This window comes from Paroedura picta, chromosome 13 (assembly GCF_049243985.1).
Source record: "Paroedura picta isolate Pp20150507F chromosome 13, Ppicta_v3.0, whole genome shotgun sequence".
Lineage (NCBI taxonomy): Eukaryota > Metazoa > Chordata > Lepidosauria > Squamata > Gekkonidae > Paroedura > Paroedura picta.
This window is the reverse complement of record NC_135381.1, coordinates 1828773-1848052: the sequence shown is the minus strand read 5'-3', so window position 1 is coordinate 1848052 and position 19280 is coordinate 1828773. Positions and strand designations below refer to the sequence as shown.

The following is a 19280-nucleotide window of genomic DNA, read 5'->3' as shown; positions in this document are numbered from 1 at the left end:
ATAGTCTCTCTTTGCTTGAAGCAAAACTCCGCATCTTGCAAAGCCCCTAAGAAAGGAATGTTCCCAGATCTTACAGAACTTCCACATATATGCTGCGATCTGGTCCAGCGTAACAGAAAAGATGGCCCTGAGTGCTGAAGAGCTTTCATATCCGTGAATTTATTCTTCAAGTGAAAAACCACTATAAGGGAAGACCAGATGGATCTGTGCCCAGCTTTCCTCCTGAGAACTACCTGAATCACCAATGTGTCACTGAAAACACACGAAAGAAAATTAGCAGTAATCTGGAAATTAAAAATGGCATCCCCAGCAACACATGCAAGACAGAGTCAGGCATTTTGCATTAAAAGACCCAAGGGTGGGATGAAGAGAAAGAATCAAACTCCCACCCCTCAGGTGCCATTCTCTGTCACTCAAATGGCCCGGACCCCCACTTTGGACAGAAACGAGTCTGCAGTGTAGGGCATTACAAGTTGTTAAGGGGCAACTGATTCGCGTTCAGTGATTCAGAGAATGTACCTTAAGATCTAAGGACAGAAAGAATGCCAAAGCACAAACTCTTGCCAGTAGTTTGAAGGCAACCGTTACCATAAAAAATGAACCACTGGAAGGGCCAGGCTGAAGCCATGGAGGGGGACTTGAGCAGAATAACAACTACTGCTCTAGAATCACTCCCTCCTTCACTAGGACGGCTGTTGTACAAGCTCATTCTCTCCCTTATGGGACCAGAGCACACATCTGCCCCCTCCAGATGAGTGAGGCCCCAAAATGGTTGGAGAAAAGAAATGTCATCTACTCACACTCCCCCTTACACCTTTTGGGGGACGTATAGGAGAGATCCCAGTCTCTTAGCCATTCTACAGGCAATATTCTGGTGACTCTGAAGTTTGTGCCAGGGCCAGACCCACTCCCAAAAAGAGAAGCTCAGTAAACATCCCAGAACTGAATCTCCCATTTGCAGCATGCATGAGTTCTAGGGCCAAAAAGCTGCAACTGAAGCTACATCCATTACATACTACAGAGTTTTGTTGGTGGTGTTTCTTTTTTAACAGAGCATTGTGCCACGTCAAGGTGCAGAAAGAGAAGACTGCCAAATCAATTACCTGTTTCTGAAGGAACTACAACAAACATGGAAAGAGAAAGAAAGCAAAATTAAGTCAGGTTATTAACGCAGGTGCAAAGTCAGGTGTTTCGTGTATGCAGCCACACTGCAATCTCTTTCACATCTGCTGTCACTTCTACACCTTCCATGCCCCAAAGTCGGACAGCCATGACAACATCCTGGCCCTCTTTCAGTCAATGCTGCCAAACCACAAGCACGCTAGACACCCTCAACCTCTGGAATCTGCTGAAGAAAGCAACCAGCAGCAGGGGCTTTAGGGCTTGGCTGTGGGGACAACGTTTTAGGAAACAGGGAAGAAAATACTTTAACCCCCTAACAGCCTCTTTCGGTCTAAATGACCATAAATAAATATTCAGTCAGTCAGTCCACTAACAGCAAAGCTTCCCCCCAGTAATGGAGCCCATCAGACCAAACACGCCATGACAGTGTCACAAATCCCAGAATCCAGCACACCCATCAGATGCTCAAAGGCCTGAAAGATCTCAGGAACTGTTAATTTAATGACTGACGCTTAGGTTTTCCATACTGGACTGGGACGCGGGGTTTAATACAGGTCCTGGAATGCAACTCATACTGTTAATGAACGTTCTTGCCCATTTAACAAAACTGATCCACTAGGATTCTGATACACTTCTGATGCAGAGGGCCAGGGGATGACAGTTCTTTGACACAGTGGCCAGAAGCATAACCAGCATCTTCCTCATTCCCCATCTGGGTCCTGTACATAGGACAGAGCTTCAATGCACAGTAGTCAGCTGACCTGCACTTCCTGTGCTCAGAATTCCCCAGGAATCCTCCCGGCCTGGAATGCCAGACTTCAGCTCTCCCCCCTACCCATGCAAACACAAATTCCACAACAACTTCAGGAATGGCTTTGTTATTTAATGAGGCTTCCTGTTAAACCAGTCCAAGAAAGCCTCGGATGTCACCTAGAAGGAATAGCTTCCCCCACACACACACACACACACATCTATGCCTTGATCAACTGCTTCCTCTACAGCCTGGAGAGAACTACTAGGTGAACTAATTTTAGCAAGCCTTGTTCTTAGCGCTAGAATTTGGGTTTAATTTGAAAGACAACACTGGCAGCCTAGCCCAAGTGTATCAAGCAGCACTGGATCCTTGTCAAAAGGAAAAAAAAAACTAGGAGAACAGAAAGTCCTCTCCTTTCAATTATTTAATATGCTAACATTTATTTCTCATAAGGAAGTGCTTGCATGATCCTGATGTCAGAATAGAGAAGAGCTTCTCGCTGCTCACAATCCCTGGGCATTTAAAGCATTGGCCCCCTTTTGAGAACACCATTTTGGTCACCAGCTGAACTTCTTGCTCCTGTTCCCCCTTGTAAATCCAGCACAGCTTAGATCTCAAACTAACTTCCATTTTCTAAGCAGGTCCTCAACAACAACCAAAACCAAAAATATGTATGTATTTTTTGTGAACATGTAGGATGCTGTGACCAGGAACTCAAAAATCTAGATTAAGTTTAAAGTACCTATCACCACCCCACTGTCTCCAGAATGTCAGGGCTACAGCTATGTGCTCAAGATACTGTCGCTAACACACTAGCCTTCCCCTCCCTTCCAACCCTCGACTGGGTCTTCTGCAGGTTTAGGAGACGGTACCATGACACTAGCAGAGCAGCCCTGCACAGTGTTATGCCAACCTAAGTCCATTTTTAAATTGTTTTTAATATTTCTCAGTCCCAGCAAAGGTGTTTAATTTCAGCATAAAATTTCTGTTGGGAGATATTTCTTAGTCCTTTCCAATTTGGTAACCTAAGTCTATTGTAATCGAAGGGCTTAGAGTGGATTACTCCTGTACAGGATTGTACTGTAAAGGTTCCGAGCGGCTGCATCCTTTCGGTCAGCTCCAAAGACTGTCCGCTTCAAGTGGGGATCCTCAGAGAATATCCGTAAACCCGTGGCAAGCTGTGTGCTTCCAACGTGTTGGGCCTTCCCTGGTTTTTCCAGTAATGGTGGGGGGAAAGCCCTCTAATCAATAAACTAGAAGAGCAGCTAAGCTCAGCACAGGGACTGAAGTTTTGCTTTACTGCAAGGCACTTCCTTGTACCCTACCTAGAAACAACACAATGCCGCCTTTAAGACAATGAGAAAGCAAAGCTGGTATAAGAAAACATCCTGACATAGATCAACATACCTCTCCGTGCGTAAGTGGAATCCAGGTCTTTGAACTGCACCATCACAAAATCTGAGGACTTGAACAGGATACTTTCGATGATGTCCTCCCGTTTGGGCCCCAGACTGGATTCTGCAGTTTTCCTATGAGCCGCATCAAGTACCAAATCACACTGAAACACGAGAGAGCCACGTTGACGCTCAGAAGTCCAAACAATCTTGTAAATACCCTCCCCCAACTTCAGCCAAGGTGAGATCTAAACTCCTAGAGAAGTGAAGCAGGAAGTATGCGTCTATCTTTATTTCCAAAGAAAAGCACGAAGGCTCATGCAACCAGCAACCCAACTTCAATCCAACTTCATTAACAGGCAGCTAAGTAATTATTACTAGGGTTGTGCGCGGCTGCATCCGAATCGGCCAATACAGGCCGTTGCAGCCAGCGCCTCACCATGGGGTGGGGGAGGGTGTGCAGCCACGCACCCTTCCTTCCCCCCAGCCCCCGTGGGGAGGCACTGGCTGCAGGAGCCTGGAGCGGCCAATTCGGACGCAACCGTCCATAATCCTAATTATTCCTATTCTCAATGGCCGGTCAAAAGAGAACCACCTCAAATTCAGTTCAGTCTCCCAACACACAAGAACTCTCGTTTCTCCATGGGAAGCAGAAACACACAATTTAAAAGGGAAAAAAAAATAAAAGGAGAAATCTGTAACACAGACAGAGTCCTATGTTAGATCCTTGCACTATCAACAGGTAACGCTGTAATTGTTCGTCTGTGTTGCAGATTTAAGAAATTGAATAGAACGAAATATGACAAGTTGTGCAGTTGCCTGGACTTGGTCACTAAACATTTAAACTTCAGGTTCCATCTGCCTGCTCTGCCAGTCTCATCAGCAATGATTCTAGTAAAACCTGCTGGTGTGCAAAAACATCCACTACGAAAGCTTCCGGTGTTCCGCAGGGCCTGCAAAACAGAGCTGGGCGGCCAGGTAGATCTGGGCCCCCCCTATGGAAGCGGCAGTGGAGAATTCCATCTGCACCCTCTTCCCGCCGCCTCCCCTCTTAGATATTGGGATATGTTAGTGCTGGGTGAGCTTTACTGCTGTATCTTAAGGTTTTTATATATGTAAATTGTTCTTATGTTTTTTATTTCCATTTTAAGGGGATTTTAGCAGGGTTTGTTGGATGACTGAAACCTGCTGCGTGGCGGGCTATAAACGGAACAAAAACAAATAAATAAATAAGCACAACACTCAAGAGGGAGACGGGTTCATTTTAAGTGTTGTCAGTTATTTCCAGGCCAGATTCAAATAGTAAATCCTGAATTCAGTGCCTGGCGGCTTCAAGCAGCAACCAGAGATCCAGATCCCAGCAACACTTCTGCGTTCAAAGCAGAAATCCTGCCAAGCGATTAGTTGGGGAGGGCAACAAAGAAAAGGGAGGGGGAAAGAATTAATTTACCTTCGGACTGTAGGTTTTAAAAACTCCTTCATATATATTTCCGTTTTTCACTTGCACTTCACATTTTGATCCCTAGATGAAAAATACAGTCTTGTCAAAGAGGAGTTCTCGTTTTAATACATATCGGTTAGATTGTAAAACAAAGCATTGTTGAACTATGAGAAATGGTCACAAGCCGTCTGTGCAAGTAGACAAAAAGGGTTAGGTGAACGAGTGGGCAAAGTCTTGATTCACTTCCTAGCCCCAAATCCATTTTCCCATTTATGTAATTAGAGATTATGTATTTAGGTGCAGCTGCCATCTTGAAGCAGCTAGTAAAACTGAACAGAAACAACTTAATAGAAAGGAGCAAGAATCCAGTAGAACCTGAAAGTCTATTAAAATTTGTGGCAGGGAATGAACTCTCATGAGTCACTGCTCAATTCTTCAGATAAGCCGGTACCGGAAGAAATGAGCAAGGACTCACAAAAGCTCATATCCTGGTGCAAATTTTGGTAAAGTCTTTAAGGTGCTACTGGACTCCTGCTGTTTTCTACTGGTATAGCCAGACTATCACAGGCTACTTTGATCTAATTTAACAGAATGAAATTCTGCCACTGAATATCCTCCATCCCTTGTGAACTGAACCTTGAGTTCCCAGAAGTCAGTGGTATTATATTTGCATACCCCCCTCCCACCCAGGAACTCAAGAGTTGCCCTTTATCCTCACAACAGCTCTCTTGAGACACATTAAGGCAAGAGGTATCAACTTCCTCAAACCCAGCCGCTGAGCTTCTCAGCTGAGTGGCAACTGGAAGCTGGGCTTTCTAGCCTCTGGGCCATGTGACCAGGCCCTTCGTCACTTCTGAGCCTTGGATCGGTCTACAGAAGGAGGAAGCAAACTCAGATTGTCTGCGTCATAAAAACCGTTCACATCCACTGGAAGCACTTGCAGTGGCTCTGATTTTTTAAGACTGGGAGTTTGCCCAAATGACTCATTTCTTACTTCCTGACTCAACATTTTAAAGGTCTGCTTATTGTGCAGATTTAAGGTTTCACTTTTGCATCGGCAGGACTAGCAAAGAGACAGTGAGCATTTCCTGGTCACAGAATAGGGGTCTTCTACAGATGCTTATTAAGCCACGGCAACATGTTCAAAGAGATTATTCCATACGCAAAAGGACTTACAACAACAGACGTGAGGATGTGAACCATTCGCATGTTTGCATAGATGCCAGGAAAAGAAATCTGAAAACAAGAGAGAAATATCATTTGGCAGCAAAGCGCAGCTTACGCATCTCCAGTTTTCAGATATGATGAGAAAACTGCCCGCAGGAGCTATAAATAACAGTCTGAGAAATCCAGTTCTGAATCAAAACACTGCAAGTTATTTAGAATCATAGGATCATAGAATCATAGAGGGAAGGGACCTCCTGGGTCATCTAGTCCAGCCCCCTGCACCAGGCAGGACACTCACATCCCAATCGCTCATCCACTGTCACCTGCCTCCCCTTTGCCTTCACAGAATCAGCCTCTCCTTCAGATGGCTATCTAGCCTCTGTTTAAAAATTTCCAAAGATGGAGAACCCACCACCTCCCGAGGAAGCCGGTTCCACTGAGAAACCGCTCTGTCAGGAACTTCTTCCGGATGTTTAGATGGAATTTCTTTTGAATTAATTTCATCCCATTGGTTCTAGTCCGTCCCTCTGGGGCAAGAGAGAACAACTCTGCTCCATCCTCTACATGGCAGCCTTTTAAATACTTGAAGATGGTTATCAGATCCCTTCTCAGTCGTCTCCTCTCCAGGCCCTACTACTAACCTCTCCTAGCTCACCTTAGACAGCTGGTCAGGGTGACACATCCATCATAAAATGCTATTATATAATTCAGCACCCTAAGATGGCCACATACATGCGACTCTCTAGGACAGGGGTCCCAAAACTTTTCGAGACTGTGGTCCCTTCTGGAATTCTGCCCCTGGGTGATGTGCACAACCACAAAATGGCCAAATAGACAATATCCTCACTAACAAACATACACAGCAAGTCTCTGGTCCCTGTTCAGGCAACCCTATTAAATGTGAGACGTCATCCAGGCAGCTTGTTTTGGTGGGTTTGCTCAAGCGAATGCAAAGTGAATCCAGAGCTTGAAGACCGGAATTGCCCTCCATCCCTCATCAGCTTTAGTCTTGTGAGCCAGAAGGGAGGAAAAATGAAAAACCCATCTTAAAAAAAAAACTGGTCAGCTGATTGTCTCCTCCTTGGGCTGCCTCACTGCCTGCATGTAACCTTGTCACACTCAACACATTTGGTTTATGACATCATCAATTATCCTTTAAAAAAAAACCCATGTGAAGAGTTAACCCATTAAGGGAGCAGGAAGGACATCTGTTGTCCGGCAAGAAGTTTCCAGACAACTCATCTTGTTTAAAGGCAACAATGGCTCCATGCTTCTCATATCGCTAATAAAAGTTTCTAGCAATGCAAGGCATGAAGCACTTGTATGCTATCTATACTATGTCCTTAAACCTGATCTTGCTTTAAATGCCATAACGTGTGCCTTCCCCTCCCTTTCTCGAGTATGAGAAACAAAGTGGAGACTCTCAAGGGCGTATCAAGGACAGATTTATTTCTCTGTTCAGCCTCTTCCGACAAGGGAACAAGAACAGGAGAGAAAGCGAATCTGTATGGCTTCACTAGTTCGCTCTATCGCCAGCAGCCGTTGTAGCTGGTAACTTATTTTTAAAATGTACATAGTAGTCCAATCCCATCACATCTTGGAAGCTAAGCAAGGTCAGCCCTGGCCAACTTCTGGATGGAAGACCACCAAGGAATACGACGGGAGCTACGCTGAGGAAGGCAGGGGCAGCCCCCTTCTGCACCTCTCTGGCCTTGAAAAGCCCTATGGGGCTGCCCCACGTTGGCTGTGACTTGACAGAAAAAGCAAAGCATACAACAGTTACCAGCAGTTAAACAACAGCTAGCAAATTTAGTTATTTTTAATAACCCCCTTGCAAAAAGCAGGAGTTAATTATTCAATTTGGAGTTATGCCTATTTATCAACTGTGCATGTATATATATGCGTTATGTGTGTATTATAATACAGAGGTAGTCAACCTGTAGTCCTCCAGATGTCCATGGACTACAATTCCCATGAGCCCCTGCCAGCGTTTCATGGGAATTGTAGTCCATGGACATCTGGAAGACCACAGGTTGACTACCCCTGTTATAATACATTTAAGAGGGGGCTTTTCTGCACAGCAGTACAAAATTGAGCTGTACAATATTGTCCACATTTACCTGAATCAATTATCGGAGACTGCTGTAAGGAAGATCCTATTATGTGATCACTATACCATTTAACAGGTCGCGTGAATACTTCTGAACTGCTTCAGGTCTTTCTAGTGGTCCCAGACTTCCAAAATACTAACGCCTTGGTTACTGGAATGTCCCATCCTGCTAACTTTACTGACTCACTCTGGGTCATCAACCTGGACTCCTTGGGAGGAAGGCAGACTATAAATCCCATAAATAACGGTTAAAAATAAATATTAGACAAGCATCAGCTGCACCTTGTAGAACACCAGAATATATACTTACTGAAGGCTGAGGTGGCCCTTTGCCACTGCTGCGACCTCTGAAAGTAATAAACAGAGAAGACCGTGAACAAAACGAAAGACACCTAAATCTCTCTCTCTCTCTCGGCTGGTCTCATCTATATAGAGTAACAGATACTGGACCTCAGACAAGCTGTTTTGAACAGGCACCATGAGGTTAAGCCCAGACCCCTATGACACCAAAGAGCTATGCCCTTCTCAGACTCTTCCGGGTCAATTCACATCATCCAGGCTGCAGGAAGCACAACAGGCAGCAATGCCCAGCAATTCCCCCGCAGAACACCTTTTTAAGAACCTAAAAATATTAGTTGGATCTCTCCCACCAACAGGTTAAAAACAGGTTTGTGAAGCAACTAGAATTTAACAACAATCTGCTGTTTTCCACACACCTCTAGAAGTCCCTGTGGCCCCCACAAACGATTCACAAAGTATTTACATTCTCATAGCTGAGTCTTTTGTATCCTGTAAGCTGGGGCACGGAGGCAGCATGAATTTCTTAATTTGCCGGTTTCTGCACAATTCAGTCTCCAGATTAATTGCAACTGTCCGTTCAGTCATGTACTTACGCAGTGCATTGTCTCTGACTCTAAATTCTGCCTGCCACTCATAAGGGAAACAGCTCCAACTCCCTGAAAAATGCAGAGTGTTCTTTGCACCTGGGAGTTTCATCACCTCAAAGTACACTAACCTCAATAAAAAGCCGTTCCTGTTTGGAAAAATTCAGGTCAAACGAATATACTTAGAAAGCTTACGAGTGTTTTAATTATGGATAGACAGCGAAAGCACTCATAGTAATACATAAGGCCATGCAAAGCACTGCTTGAAACTTATTTGTTCCAAAACCAAAATTAACTGGGGAAAAGCCAGAATTAAATGCATTGCCATGCCTGGGAAACTCTCCCTTAATAACTCACACCCGTATCTCCTAGCATAAAAGGAGGATTCCCCTACTTCTCCCCTACAGTGGGAAATTCGGAGGGCTGTCTTTTAATAGTTAATTTTTAACTATTATGGTATTACTGTTTTAACTATTTGTGCATGGATTTCCTACATGTTATTAGCTGCCCTGAGACTTTAGTAAGGGAGGGGCTGCTTATAAATCCAATCAGTCAGTCAGTCAATAAGACACATGTGCTGCAAATGTGCCTTGCTCAATGGGCCCATGTTCCCCATATGTTCCGACAACTGAATGTGAGCATCAAAATAAATCAGGCACTGAACACTACACAGCTGTTTCGTTACTTCCTTCTGCCTCTCCTGGATCGTTCACCGATTTTTGAGAACACTGGCTTTTATTGTCAGTTCTGACCACACCTCTGTGCAGAAGTTAGGGAATGGAATGCTACCTGCTTTGGCCCTATCACGCCGCCCTAAAGATTCCCTCCTGCTTTTACTGCAACAAACACGCACAAGATTGTTTCACTCAATTATCTTAAAGTGCTTTACGTGTAACGATGCAGCAGGCTGTGAAGAGGTCGCCTCTTGTTTCTGGGCAGGGCAAATCATGGAACCGTTAAATGAACAGAGACCCCACCAGTGGCACCGCTAAGGCCCTGCAAAAACCCCATTATTAATAGGCATAAGGCTTCACCGCACGAAACGTCAGCAACCGCTTCTGCCTCCACCGGTAATCCAGAGCACTATTACCCCACCAAAGTTGCACGGCAGAGAGGATTTCAGTATACTCCAAGCACTCCATGGGATCACAATGACACTTGGCACAGACCTCCCCGCCCGATCTGCCAGCAAGGCCTGGACTGCCCAGAAGGATGGCTGAGTGGGCCGAGCTTGCTCTCAGCAGAAGAGCACCCAAAGTCCTGGTCTTTATCCCCCCCCCAAAGAGATGGCAACTGACACAAGATACACGCAGGGACACCATTAAGATGGGCAGCAGATCTCCCTACCAACACCACTAAACCCAGAAATTATACCGGGCACTGCCCTCTCCAGGATCAAGCGTGACTGGAGTGACAGACCGGGTATATAAAGTAACTGCTCAAATTCCATACAATAATCCAACATTTTTACAATGGTGAGCCCAAGCAGTGGGGACTTGGTTACTGGACCGCCAGTTCCCACCAGCAAAACCTGCATGCAAATTAAGGAGGATCTTGGAGCTTCGTAGAGGCGCTTGCTTGAAAACTCTACTGATGGGCCCTCTTTTAAAACACTTTGATGAATGAAGCTTGCGCTACTTTCAGTCAAGTTTGGCTTATCAGACCTGGTCTTTAATTACCTTTGGAGGCTTACATGGTGTTGACAACCGTGCTCTGTGCAGGAAGGGACTCAGAGGAGCACATGTACAGGGGCGTCTGCCAGGAACCGTGGGATAAGGGAGAGCTGCAAATCCAATGCTGCTTGTATGTGCATGATACTCAGGCCACTTAAGGTAACTCGAGCTTGGGCCTTGAGGATGTGTTAGCAACACAAGCCTACACTCCAAATAAACTAAAGAGGTATGAGCGCGTACACAATGGTCCTCTGAGAACATGCCCCTTGAAATCTGTAGCACAAAAGTCTCCAAAACATTGAGGGCTGATCCATTAAGATCTTACTGTGTACAACATAGCTGGTCACCCTAGCTTTTGTAAAAACCTCAAATTTATTTAGGCTTATTATCTACTGATCATATATGCAGCAAGGCCATGTAATCCTTTTCCTGCAGAATCACGAAACATGAGGTCAAATCAGGGATATTAATCCTGCCGGTACTTGTATCTAGACTCTCTTCCAAGGAAAATGGGAGCAACATTCTGCCATCGCAGAAACCCTGTGAGGCTGGAAGGAGGTGACTTGGCCAGTGACATCTAGCAAATTTCAGAGTAATGTGGGGATCTCTACCTGACTTTCCAAAACCTGAACATGGCCACAGTCACCAGCTCAGTATGCGGGACAAGTCTCACCTATAGTATAATTCTGTGAATGTTTATGCAGAAGTTTAGTCCCACTGAATCAAGCCGTGAGTCTTTCAAATAACACTGTGCAATGTTATACTCGGAGAGATGTCTCTACAGACATTCCTGTGCTGCATTCTACATTCAGCATTTTCATTCAGAATTTAAGACTTAACAAATTAACTATATAAGCTTCTAGTCCTGGCCTTTCAATACTGACTTGATTATCCTGGATTTATTTCTTTGCTGGACTTGGGTGCCTTGAGCTACTTTGAGAAATACAGTTTAGAAAAGCTGTAAAATTATTGAATGTAATAACACTAACTAGCTCCCAGGAGCCTTGGCCTGGAAGGCATGCCCATTACAAACTTCTAAACCCCCAAAGAGGGGGGGGGGAAACAGCTCGGGGGGGGACAGTATCTCATGAAGAGGGTTGGGATAGAGCCATAATTGAACTATGAGCAACTGCACAATGAAGCCAAAATGGTGAATAAGTTTCTGACTTAACAGTGAACATGAAGTGAAACTCCTACCTACCTTCTAAGTGACTCATCATGCTAATTCCGAAGAGGTTCCACAAAACAGTTTTCCTGTTCTTCCTTTCTGCATTAGGATATCATGATGCCTTAAGACAGCTTTGGTTTGAGCTGTTTCCCAGTTCTGTAATCCTACTCTTTCTGCATGCCTTATGCTGCCTGACTGAGCCTCAGCAAGAACAGTGGGCTAAACGAATTTAAAGAAATACATTTCACTGCAGCCCGCCTTCCCCCCTTTCTCTGTGCTAATTAGACTATTGGGTTCAACTGCTCAAAGAGGAACAGATCACCATTATTTCAAACCAAACCATCAAGCCGGCCAATGATTTTTGACATTTATTTGGATTTTAAAAGGGATTTATAAAAATATAAATAAAAAGGGAATAATTTACACACACACACAAAATAAAGGATTACAAATATATTGTTTTGCCTTTGTTATAGTGTTGCCACTTTCAAATCCCTCAGCCTATATTCATTTGTTTTGTTTTAAAAAAAACTTTCGCCAGATTCAAGATTTAATAGCACCTTCATTTTTGTATCAGTTAAATTCTTTGTTTGAATAAGATTCCTCCAGATGGGAGAAATTCACTGGCACTTTTAAAACCAACCAAGTTTTATTGAAAGCATAAATGTTCAGTTGCATGCACACTTCCTCAGCTGAATAAGCGTGCTTGCACATGAAAGCTTGTAACTTGAATAAAACTTGGTTGGTCTTAAACTTTGTCCTGTTGCTTCAGATGAACATGGTGACCCGCCTAAACCAGGGGTAGTCAAACTGCGGCCCTCCAATGTCCATGGACTACAATTCCTATCAGCGAATGCCTGCAGGGGCTCATGGGAATTGTAGTCCACGGACATCTGGAAGGCCGCATTTTGACTACCCCTGAAAACCGACTGCTCCACGTGGGCCTAGCAGAACTGCCTCTGATTACAGGACTATTTCAGATTTGGCTGGGAGAAGACAGGAAGCTATGGATTCTGTGAAAACCCGGGGTTTCTTGCCAGCTCTGGAAGTTTTTCCTGAATGGGTGGGAGTTAATTAATTGTTTATATATATATATTAAACTTATTAAACATTTATGATGTGATGTGATCATATATGCTCATGTTGACTGTCCCTCCAAAATGGCCAATGACAGGCCTGGAGGGGGTGAGGAGGGGAGGGGCCCTACCTAAGTGGGCGTGCCCACAGCTCTACTTCCTGACCCTATTCTGCACGATCGCACCACTTCCGGGGTATCTGAAAGCCTGAATCATGTTTCAGGGGTTTCTCAATGGTAAAAAAAGTTGAGAAAGGTTGGTCTAGCCCAGGGGTAGTCAAACTGCGGCCCTCCAGATGTCCATGGACTACAATGCCCATGAGCCCCTGCCAGCATTTGCTGGTCCATGGACATCTGGAGGGCCGCAGTTTGACTACCCCTGGGCTAGCCTCTTCAGACCCCTCTGCCTTCTTCTTCATGGAGCACAGAAACCAAACCCTTCACTGAACTTTGCCAGCAAAAGGGTTTTCTCCTCTTATTTGATCACTCTCTCTTGCCCATTTTCAGCAGGCCCCTCGTGCTGAAAGAACCAGCAGCTGCCGTTTCTCCGATCTGGCTATATTATTCAGATTTAAGAGCCGTCCACATTGAAAACAAAATGTGGTCTAGCACTTTGCAACCAGGGCATGGACTCCAGACGACACTAATTAACTAGGGGGGTATCCTCAAGGTCACTTCCCGTTTCAACAGTAGTAAAAGTATGTTTTATAAGGGGATTAGACAGAGGCAGTGAGACGAGGGATTAGACAGATTTGTAGAGGACAGGTCTATCAGTGGCTACTAGCCAGGTGATTGAAGAGACCCTCCCCCCTTTCCCACATTCAGAGGCAGTAAAGCTCTGAATCCCAGAGCCAGGAGGCAACCTCAGGAGAAGGGGAAGGCCTCGGCCTCTCTGCCCCGCTGATGGCCCTCCAGAGGAACTGGTTGGCCACTGGGTGAGACAGGAGGCTGCACTAGATGGACCACTGGTCTGATCCAGCAGAGCTCTGTGAAAACACTACATTCAAAGTTAGCAACTGTGAAAAAGATCAAACCAGTTTCATTAATCTTTACTTCAAATAGGCTAAAATGTTTCCACAAGTGTTAATGGCTGTTCCCAGCCTTTAATCATCGTAATGTTGCAAACCATAAATCTCTTCAAAACTGTTTTAAAAGGATTGAAGTAACTTCCAGGCAACCAGACCCCAAGGTTTTCAGGAAATGGGAAGACTATTCCACATATCTTGAATTTGGTACAATAAAATCTGAATATGGGGTTCCAGAGAATCATTGACAGCACTTAATTGATTTTAAAAAAATCCTAGCTAGATATTAAGCCTTAATCAAGCCCATCTCAAGAAATTTTGGCTACGGGACAGAAAGAACAGAATGACGATTAGAAGATGTGAACATGCAGTGGTATTTAGTTAGCCGATCTTGAATCTAAAATATGAAGCTGTGGATATACCTCCTGATATGCCACAAGATGATCTGAAATTTCTCCAGAATCTTCTAAAGAGTAATACAGGACTAGTCTCATATACCCACAGCATACCAAATGCAACCAGAATTCAAAAGCAGTCTGTAATGTGATACAATATAGCATGCCATTTCAAAGGAGAAAAGTTAACATGCATCACACATTTAGGAATACCTGCAGTAGCTCAGACTTCACCTGCCAATGTTAATTTCATATGCAATAAAGCAAATTAAATATAGCAAAAAGTTATGATGAACTGTGGCCAAGGAATCTCCATGCAATAGAAATATTTTGGTGAGGAAGGAAACTTACAATCCTTGCAAATGTTTTGGGGGAAAAGGTTAACAAGTCAAACAGTTGGTTGTCCAGTTGCTGCCACAGGACCAGATGTACATACCCATTTCCTTCAGATTTTTATTCCCAATGGCTACAAAGGAACTATTTGTTCATGTTTCAAAACAGAAAACTGACTTCAAAGAGCAGCATTATAATGCAGAATAAATTAAGCTGCTGCACGAAGAATTGCAAAAAACCATTCCACTTATTCAAAGTAAGTTCTTACCCTGCCCCCCACAATACTTTTTCACACACACCAAGCAAGCCCTTTCATACTTCCTCCCAATAATATTCCTATTTCTCTACTTTGCTACCCCACCTGAGAGGCAAAATAACCTCTGATTCTCCTCACAACAGCCCTGTGAGGGAGGTGAGGCCGAGGGGGTGCGACGGGTCCAAGCAAACTTCCGTTTCAGAGTGGGGATTCGACCCTTGTTGCAGCACAACACTGAATGAGAATGCCACACTGGCTTGCGTGTTATGTCCCAATGACACAAAGAGATGCTCGCACCATAACTACAACTCTCAGTGTCCGGCCAGGCTCGGGGAGAGATGGGTTCAAGTTCACATTCAAGCGTGAAGGTCACGAGGTGAACCTGGACCAGTGGCTCCTTTTCGGTCTCACCTCCCTCAGAGGGCTGCCCCCGCCCCAAATCCCTTGTCCCAAGGCTGTGGGAAAAAAGACACCGGAGCTACGGGGCCAGCGCCGCTACAGACCCCTGCAAAAGGGCCTCTGCCCACCAGCAGCCCCCGGCCGAAGGCTCCGGACCAACACTTGGCCTTTCTCGGGGGCTCTGCCCCTGCAGCCCCTGCAGCCCCGACCCCTTGCGGGGACGGCCTGAGGCCCCTTTGCAGAGCCCTCAACAACCCCCCCCCACCCCGAGCGGGCCTGTGGGGCCCCTCTGCCCGGCTCCGTGCCCAGGCCCTTAGGAGCCCTTAGGGGCGGGTCAAGCGCGGGGCGATGGCGGCCTGCCCGGCGGGCACTAAATGTCACCCGGGCCTCTCGGTCGGCCGGCCGGCCTGGCTTCTCCTTCTCCAGCCGGGCGGCAGCTGCGCTGGGCCCTGGCCACGGGGGACCCTCCCGCTCCCAGGCCCAGGCCCAGGCCCAGGCCGGCCTCCTTCCCGCGTCCTCCGGGCTGCGAGCGGCCTTCCCTGGGGCCGGCGGCGCGGACATTTTGGAAGGGCCGGATCCGACCCCCCCCCCCGGCCTTGCCCCTGCCCGGCTGCCCCCCTCGGCCGCGCTCTCTGCGCCAGAAAATGGTCCCTCTGCCGCAGCAGCCGCAGCGCCGAGGCCGGCCGAGACCCCCCCCTCGCCGCTGTCGGCCTCCGCGGGCCTCTTGGCGCCTCGGCCTACGGAGCCCCCCCCCCGCCCGCAGCCAGAAAGGCCTCCGTGCAGCCCCGGCCTCGAGTGGCAGCGCGATCCCGCCCGCCCGCCCGCACGCACGCACGGAGGGAGGGACGGGGATGGGCCGCCGCGGCCTCCCTTGCCGCCTTTCGGCGGGCCTGGCCAGGCGACTCCGCGGGCCGGGCCTCCTCCTGCTGCTGCTGCGGCTGCTGCTGCGGCCTTCCCGCCCTGCCTGCCTCCCTCCCTCCCTCCCTCCCTGCGGTGTGGGCCCTGCGCACCCACCTGCCCGCGGCCTGCCTGGCGGCTCCCGGCGGGGGGGCTCCGGCTGCGGCTCCTGCGGCGTTGGCGTTGGCGTTGGCGTTGGCGGGGGGGGCGCTGGCGGGGCTGGCGGCGGGGGGCGGCTTGCGGGCGGGCGCCGAGGACGGGGCGGCCCCCTGGGGCCCGGCAGGCTGCGGGGACGGCGACGAAGAAGACGAAGACGAAGAGGAGGACGAGGACGAGGAGGAGGAGGCGCAGGACGGCGCCGGCGAAGGGGAGGCTGCGGCGGAGGGGGCTGCCGGGGCGGGCGGCGGCGGCGGCGGCTGAGGCGCCTGCTTGAGGGACATGGCCGCGCTCGCTCCTGCCTCTCCTGCCTTCCTGGCTGCCTCTGGCGGCTCCTGCTGCTGCTGCTGCTGCTGCTGCTCCGCTGCGCTTCGCTCGGCCTCTCGGACTCTCCGCCGCCGGACGGACGAGCGGACGGGCGGACAGGCGGGCGCTGCTCGCGGGCGGGCGACGAGGACTTGCCGGGAAGGCGGCGGCGGCGGCGGCGGAGGGCGGGCGGGCGGGCGGTCGGCGGGCAGGGCGCGGAAGGATCCGGCGGGGCGGAGCCGGGGAGGAGGAGGCGGAGCAGGAACAGCCTCGCCCTCAGGCCGGCCGGCCGGCGCCACCGAGCCTCTGCCCACGCACAGAGGGCCGGCCGGCCGGGCGGGACGGGCCCCTCGAGGACGCGGAGGGGGCTCCGGACCAGCCACGGGGGGGGGAGGGGCAAGTGCTAATCTCCATCTAATCCGGGGGTAGCCCAACGGCGGCCCGCCAGAGGTCCAAGGACTACAATTCCTTGTGGCGTTCCCTGGCAGGGGCTCATGGGAATTGTAGTCCTTGGACCTCTGGCGGGCTACCCCTGGTCTAATCAATAAAAGGAACAGGCAAAGAGGCAGACCAAGGTCTCCAAGGGCGCGTCGCCTTTTCAGAGCAAGCGGACTACAAATCTAAGCAAACACGTGAACATCCCTTTATTTCTACAGCCCTCCCCACCACCACCAAACCCAACCCAATGGCCCCTCGGAAACAATCCCCGACCGGCCCCGGCATCTGCTCAACACCTGCACGGCGCTGATGCCCACTTTGCCAGGACTCCCATTTCGGGGTCCCGGATAAGAGGGCTTAGGCCTGGGGGGGGGGGCGTGGCTGCTCTCAAAGGGGCCTCAGACCACTGAGCGCTTATATTCTTTTAGCCAATGATTCCCCTCTGGAATCACCTGCCCCTGCGGGCAATTCTGCCGCGGATTCCGTGTTGTACAGTGCTTAGGGAGAGTCGAACCGTGGCCCTCCAGATGTCCATGGACTACAATTCCCATGAGCCCCTGCCAGCTTTGGCTACTCCTGGCTTAGACCGTTGGACCTCAGTGACCCAGGGTCAGATCTGCCATGGAAGCTGGAAGGTCGGGTGGCTTTTACTGTCCTCGCACTGGGAGGCGGCACTTCTTATGGTCAGGAGCATTCCGAAATGCAAACCTCCTTCCCTCTGGAATGGCACAGAACAGTCCATTTTGCTGCCTCGCTGTCCTGCATGTGCAAACTAAAAAAGAGCGGCATTCATAGGTACCTCTAGGCAATTTTATTGCCTAACCAAAAAAAGAGAAAAGGACCTTCCTTGTGAGATGCGGGTTTAGTGGGGAAGTCCCACAGCTACTACATTCCCAAATTGCCAGGGGCAACATTTTATGCGGCTTCATTTCTCTGCCACCTTTCCAGGCGGCGCTCTGGATCCAGCTAATCCCTGCTCAGGTTTCCAGTTTCGGGAAACCCCCTGCAGATTGTGCCAACAGACTCCTGTCTGCCCATTACTAGGCACCCCTCTTACCCACCCCTGTGCTGCCGCCTACCTGGGCACCCTTCCTCCTCCGCCCACTCACAAGCTGTCCCACCAGCAGCAGTCACAGCAGTGCCCACAGCCTGCACACCCTTGGCCGGATGGTGCTGGGCGGTAGGAACACTGATGCCTCACGCATCACCCACACGCCCTTCTCCAGCATTGCTCGGCAGCATACTCAGAGGTGGGAGCAGAGGTGACAAAGCCCTCCCAAGGGGGCAGGGCAAGGGTGCGAGCGTGGCATCAGGGGAACCACATGAGTAGGGGTGTCAGCAGCAGGGCCCCCTCCCCCCTCCCGCAGACACGATGGGCTTAGGCAACTCTCCCATCCCTGCCCTGTTCTCCAGTCACTGTCCAGCACGAATAAACTCCACTGAACACAATGAGATTAAATTCTAAGTTAGAACACACAGAATGACATTGCGTGGTTCTAAGAAGACAACTAAAGGTATTTTTCCATCCCAGGAATGTCCAGGGCACGGCTGCCATTAACAAGCATGCAAATTAAATTCCTTTTCCCACCCTGCTGGGGGTGGGAGGGGTCTCCTCTCCGACCAAGCTGGGCTGACGGGCCATCCCCGTTTTGAGAGACCCACTTTGAGGGCCATTTCTCATCCATGATGCATTATTAATTGGCAAAATGGACACGTTTCTTTCAAGAGTTGCCCTTTGTCATCACCCCTCCGGTAGCCACAGTGAGGCAAAGACGCTGATTTCTAATTTGCATCTGTTCTTTAATTCGAACACATCACCCTTTGTTGACACCACTCGGGTGAAGGAGCACATTAACATATTTCTTTCTGTGTTTCCAAAATCCAGAATGCCCGGACGATCTCATGAGAAATAAGTACCACTTTTTGGCTATATGCTCCCAAATGTGTGTTTTACTTATAACAGCCATGGTAGAGCAGATTCTAAGGGAACGCCAGGTGACAGATTTAACTTACCAAGTAATAGCTTTCCTCTGGAATAATTATTCAGACCGTATTTCCTGTTGCCGAAGGGGATGAGGAGTGGGATTTCTAGCCCCTTCATCCTACGAATTGAAGACCACCATACCTATCCCTAAGGGTGGTTGAAAGGATAAACAACAAGATAAAAGTATGTGGAGTATTTTGAACCCTTGGAATTGTTACACAATCACTATTATTAGTAACAAGATATTCAAAGGGTTCCCTCTTTTTTCTTTTTTGCTTATAGCCAGAATTAAACTTTGTTGGT

At 48.4% G+C, this 19280-nt stretch overlaps 1 protein-coding gene across 8 annotated transcripts in view; it reads right to left on the bottom strand.

Annotated features, from left to right (window-relative positions):
* The window catches only part of ATXN2 (ataxin 2), a 43665-nt gene extending 26931 nt beyond the window's left edge, over positions 1-16734 (bottom strand). For 5 of the 8 annotated variants that reach the window (XM_077308157.1, XM_077308161.1, XM_077308158.1 and 2 more), the window contains exons 1-6: positions 16211-16734; positions 8299-8335; positions 5888-5947; positions 4721-4792; positions 3284-3434; positions 1104-1118 (exon numbers count right to left, since the gene is read on the bottom strand). In XM_077308157.1, the coding sequence (XP_077164272.1) occupies positions 1104-1118; positions 3284-3434; positions 4721-4792; positions 5888-5947; positions 8299-8335; positions 16211-16533 (658 nt within the window). In that variant the 5' untranslated portion in view covers positions 16534-16734. The remainder of the gene's footprint in view (positions 1-1103; positions 1119-3283; positions 3435-4720; positions 4793-5887; positions 5948-8298; positions 8336-16210) is intronic. The other 3 variants (XM_077308159.1, XM_077308160.1, XM_077308162.1) reach the window with 1 other exon arrangement.
* Between the last annotated feature and the right edge of the window lie 2546 nt (positions 16735-19280).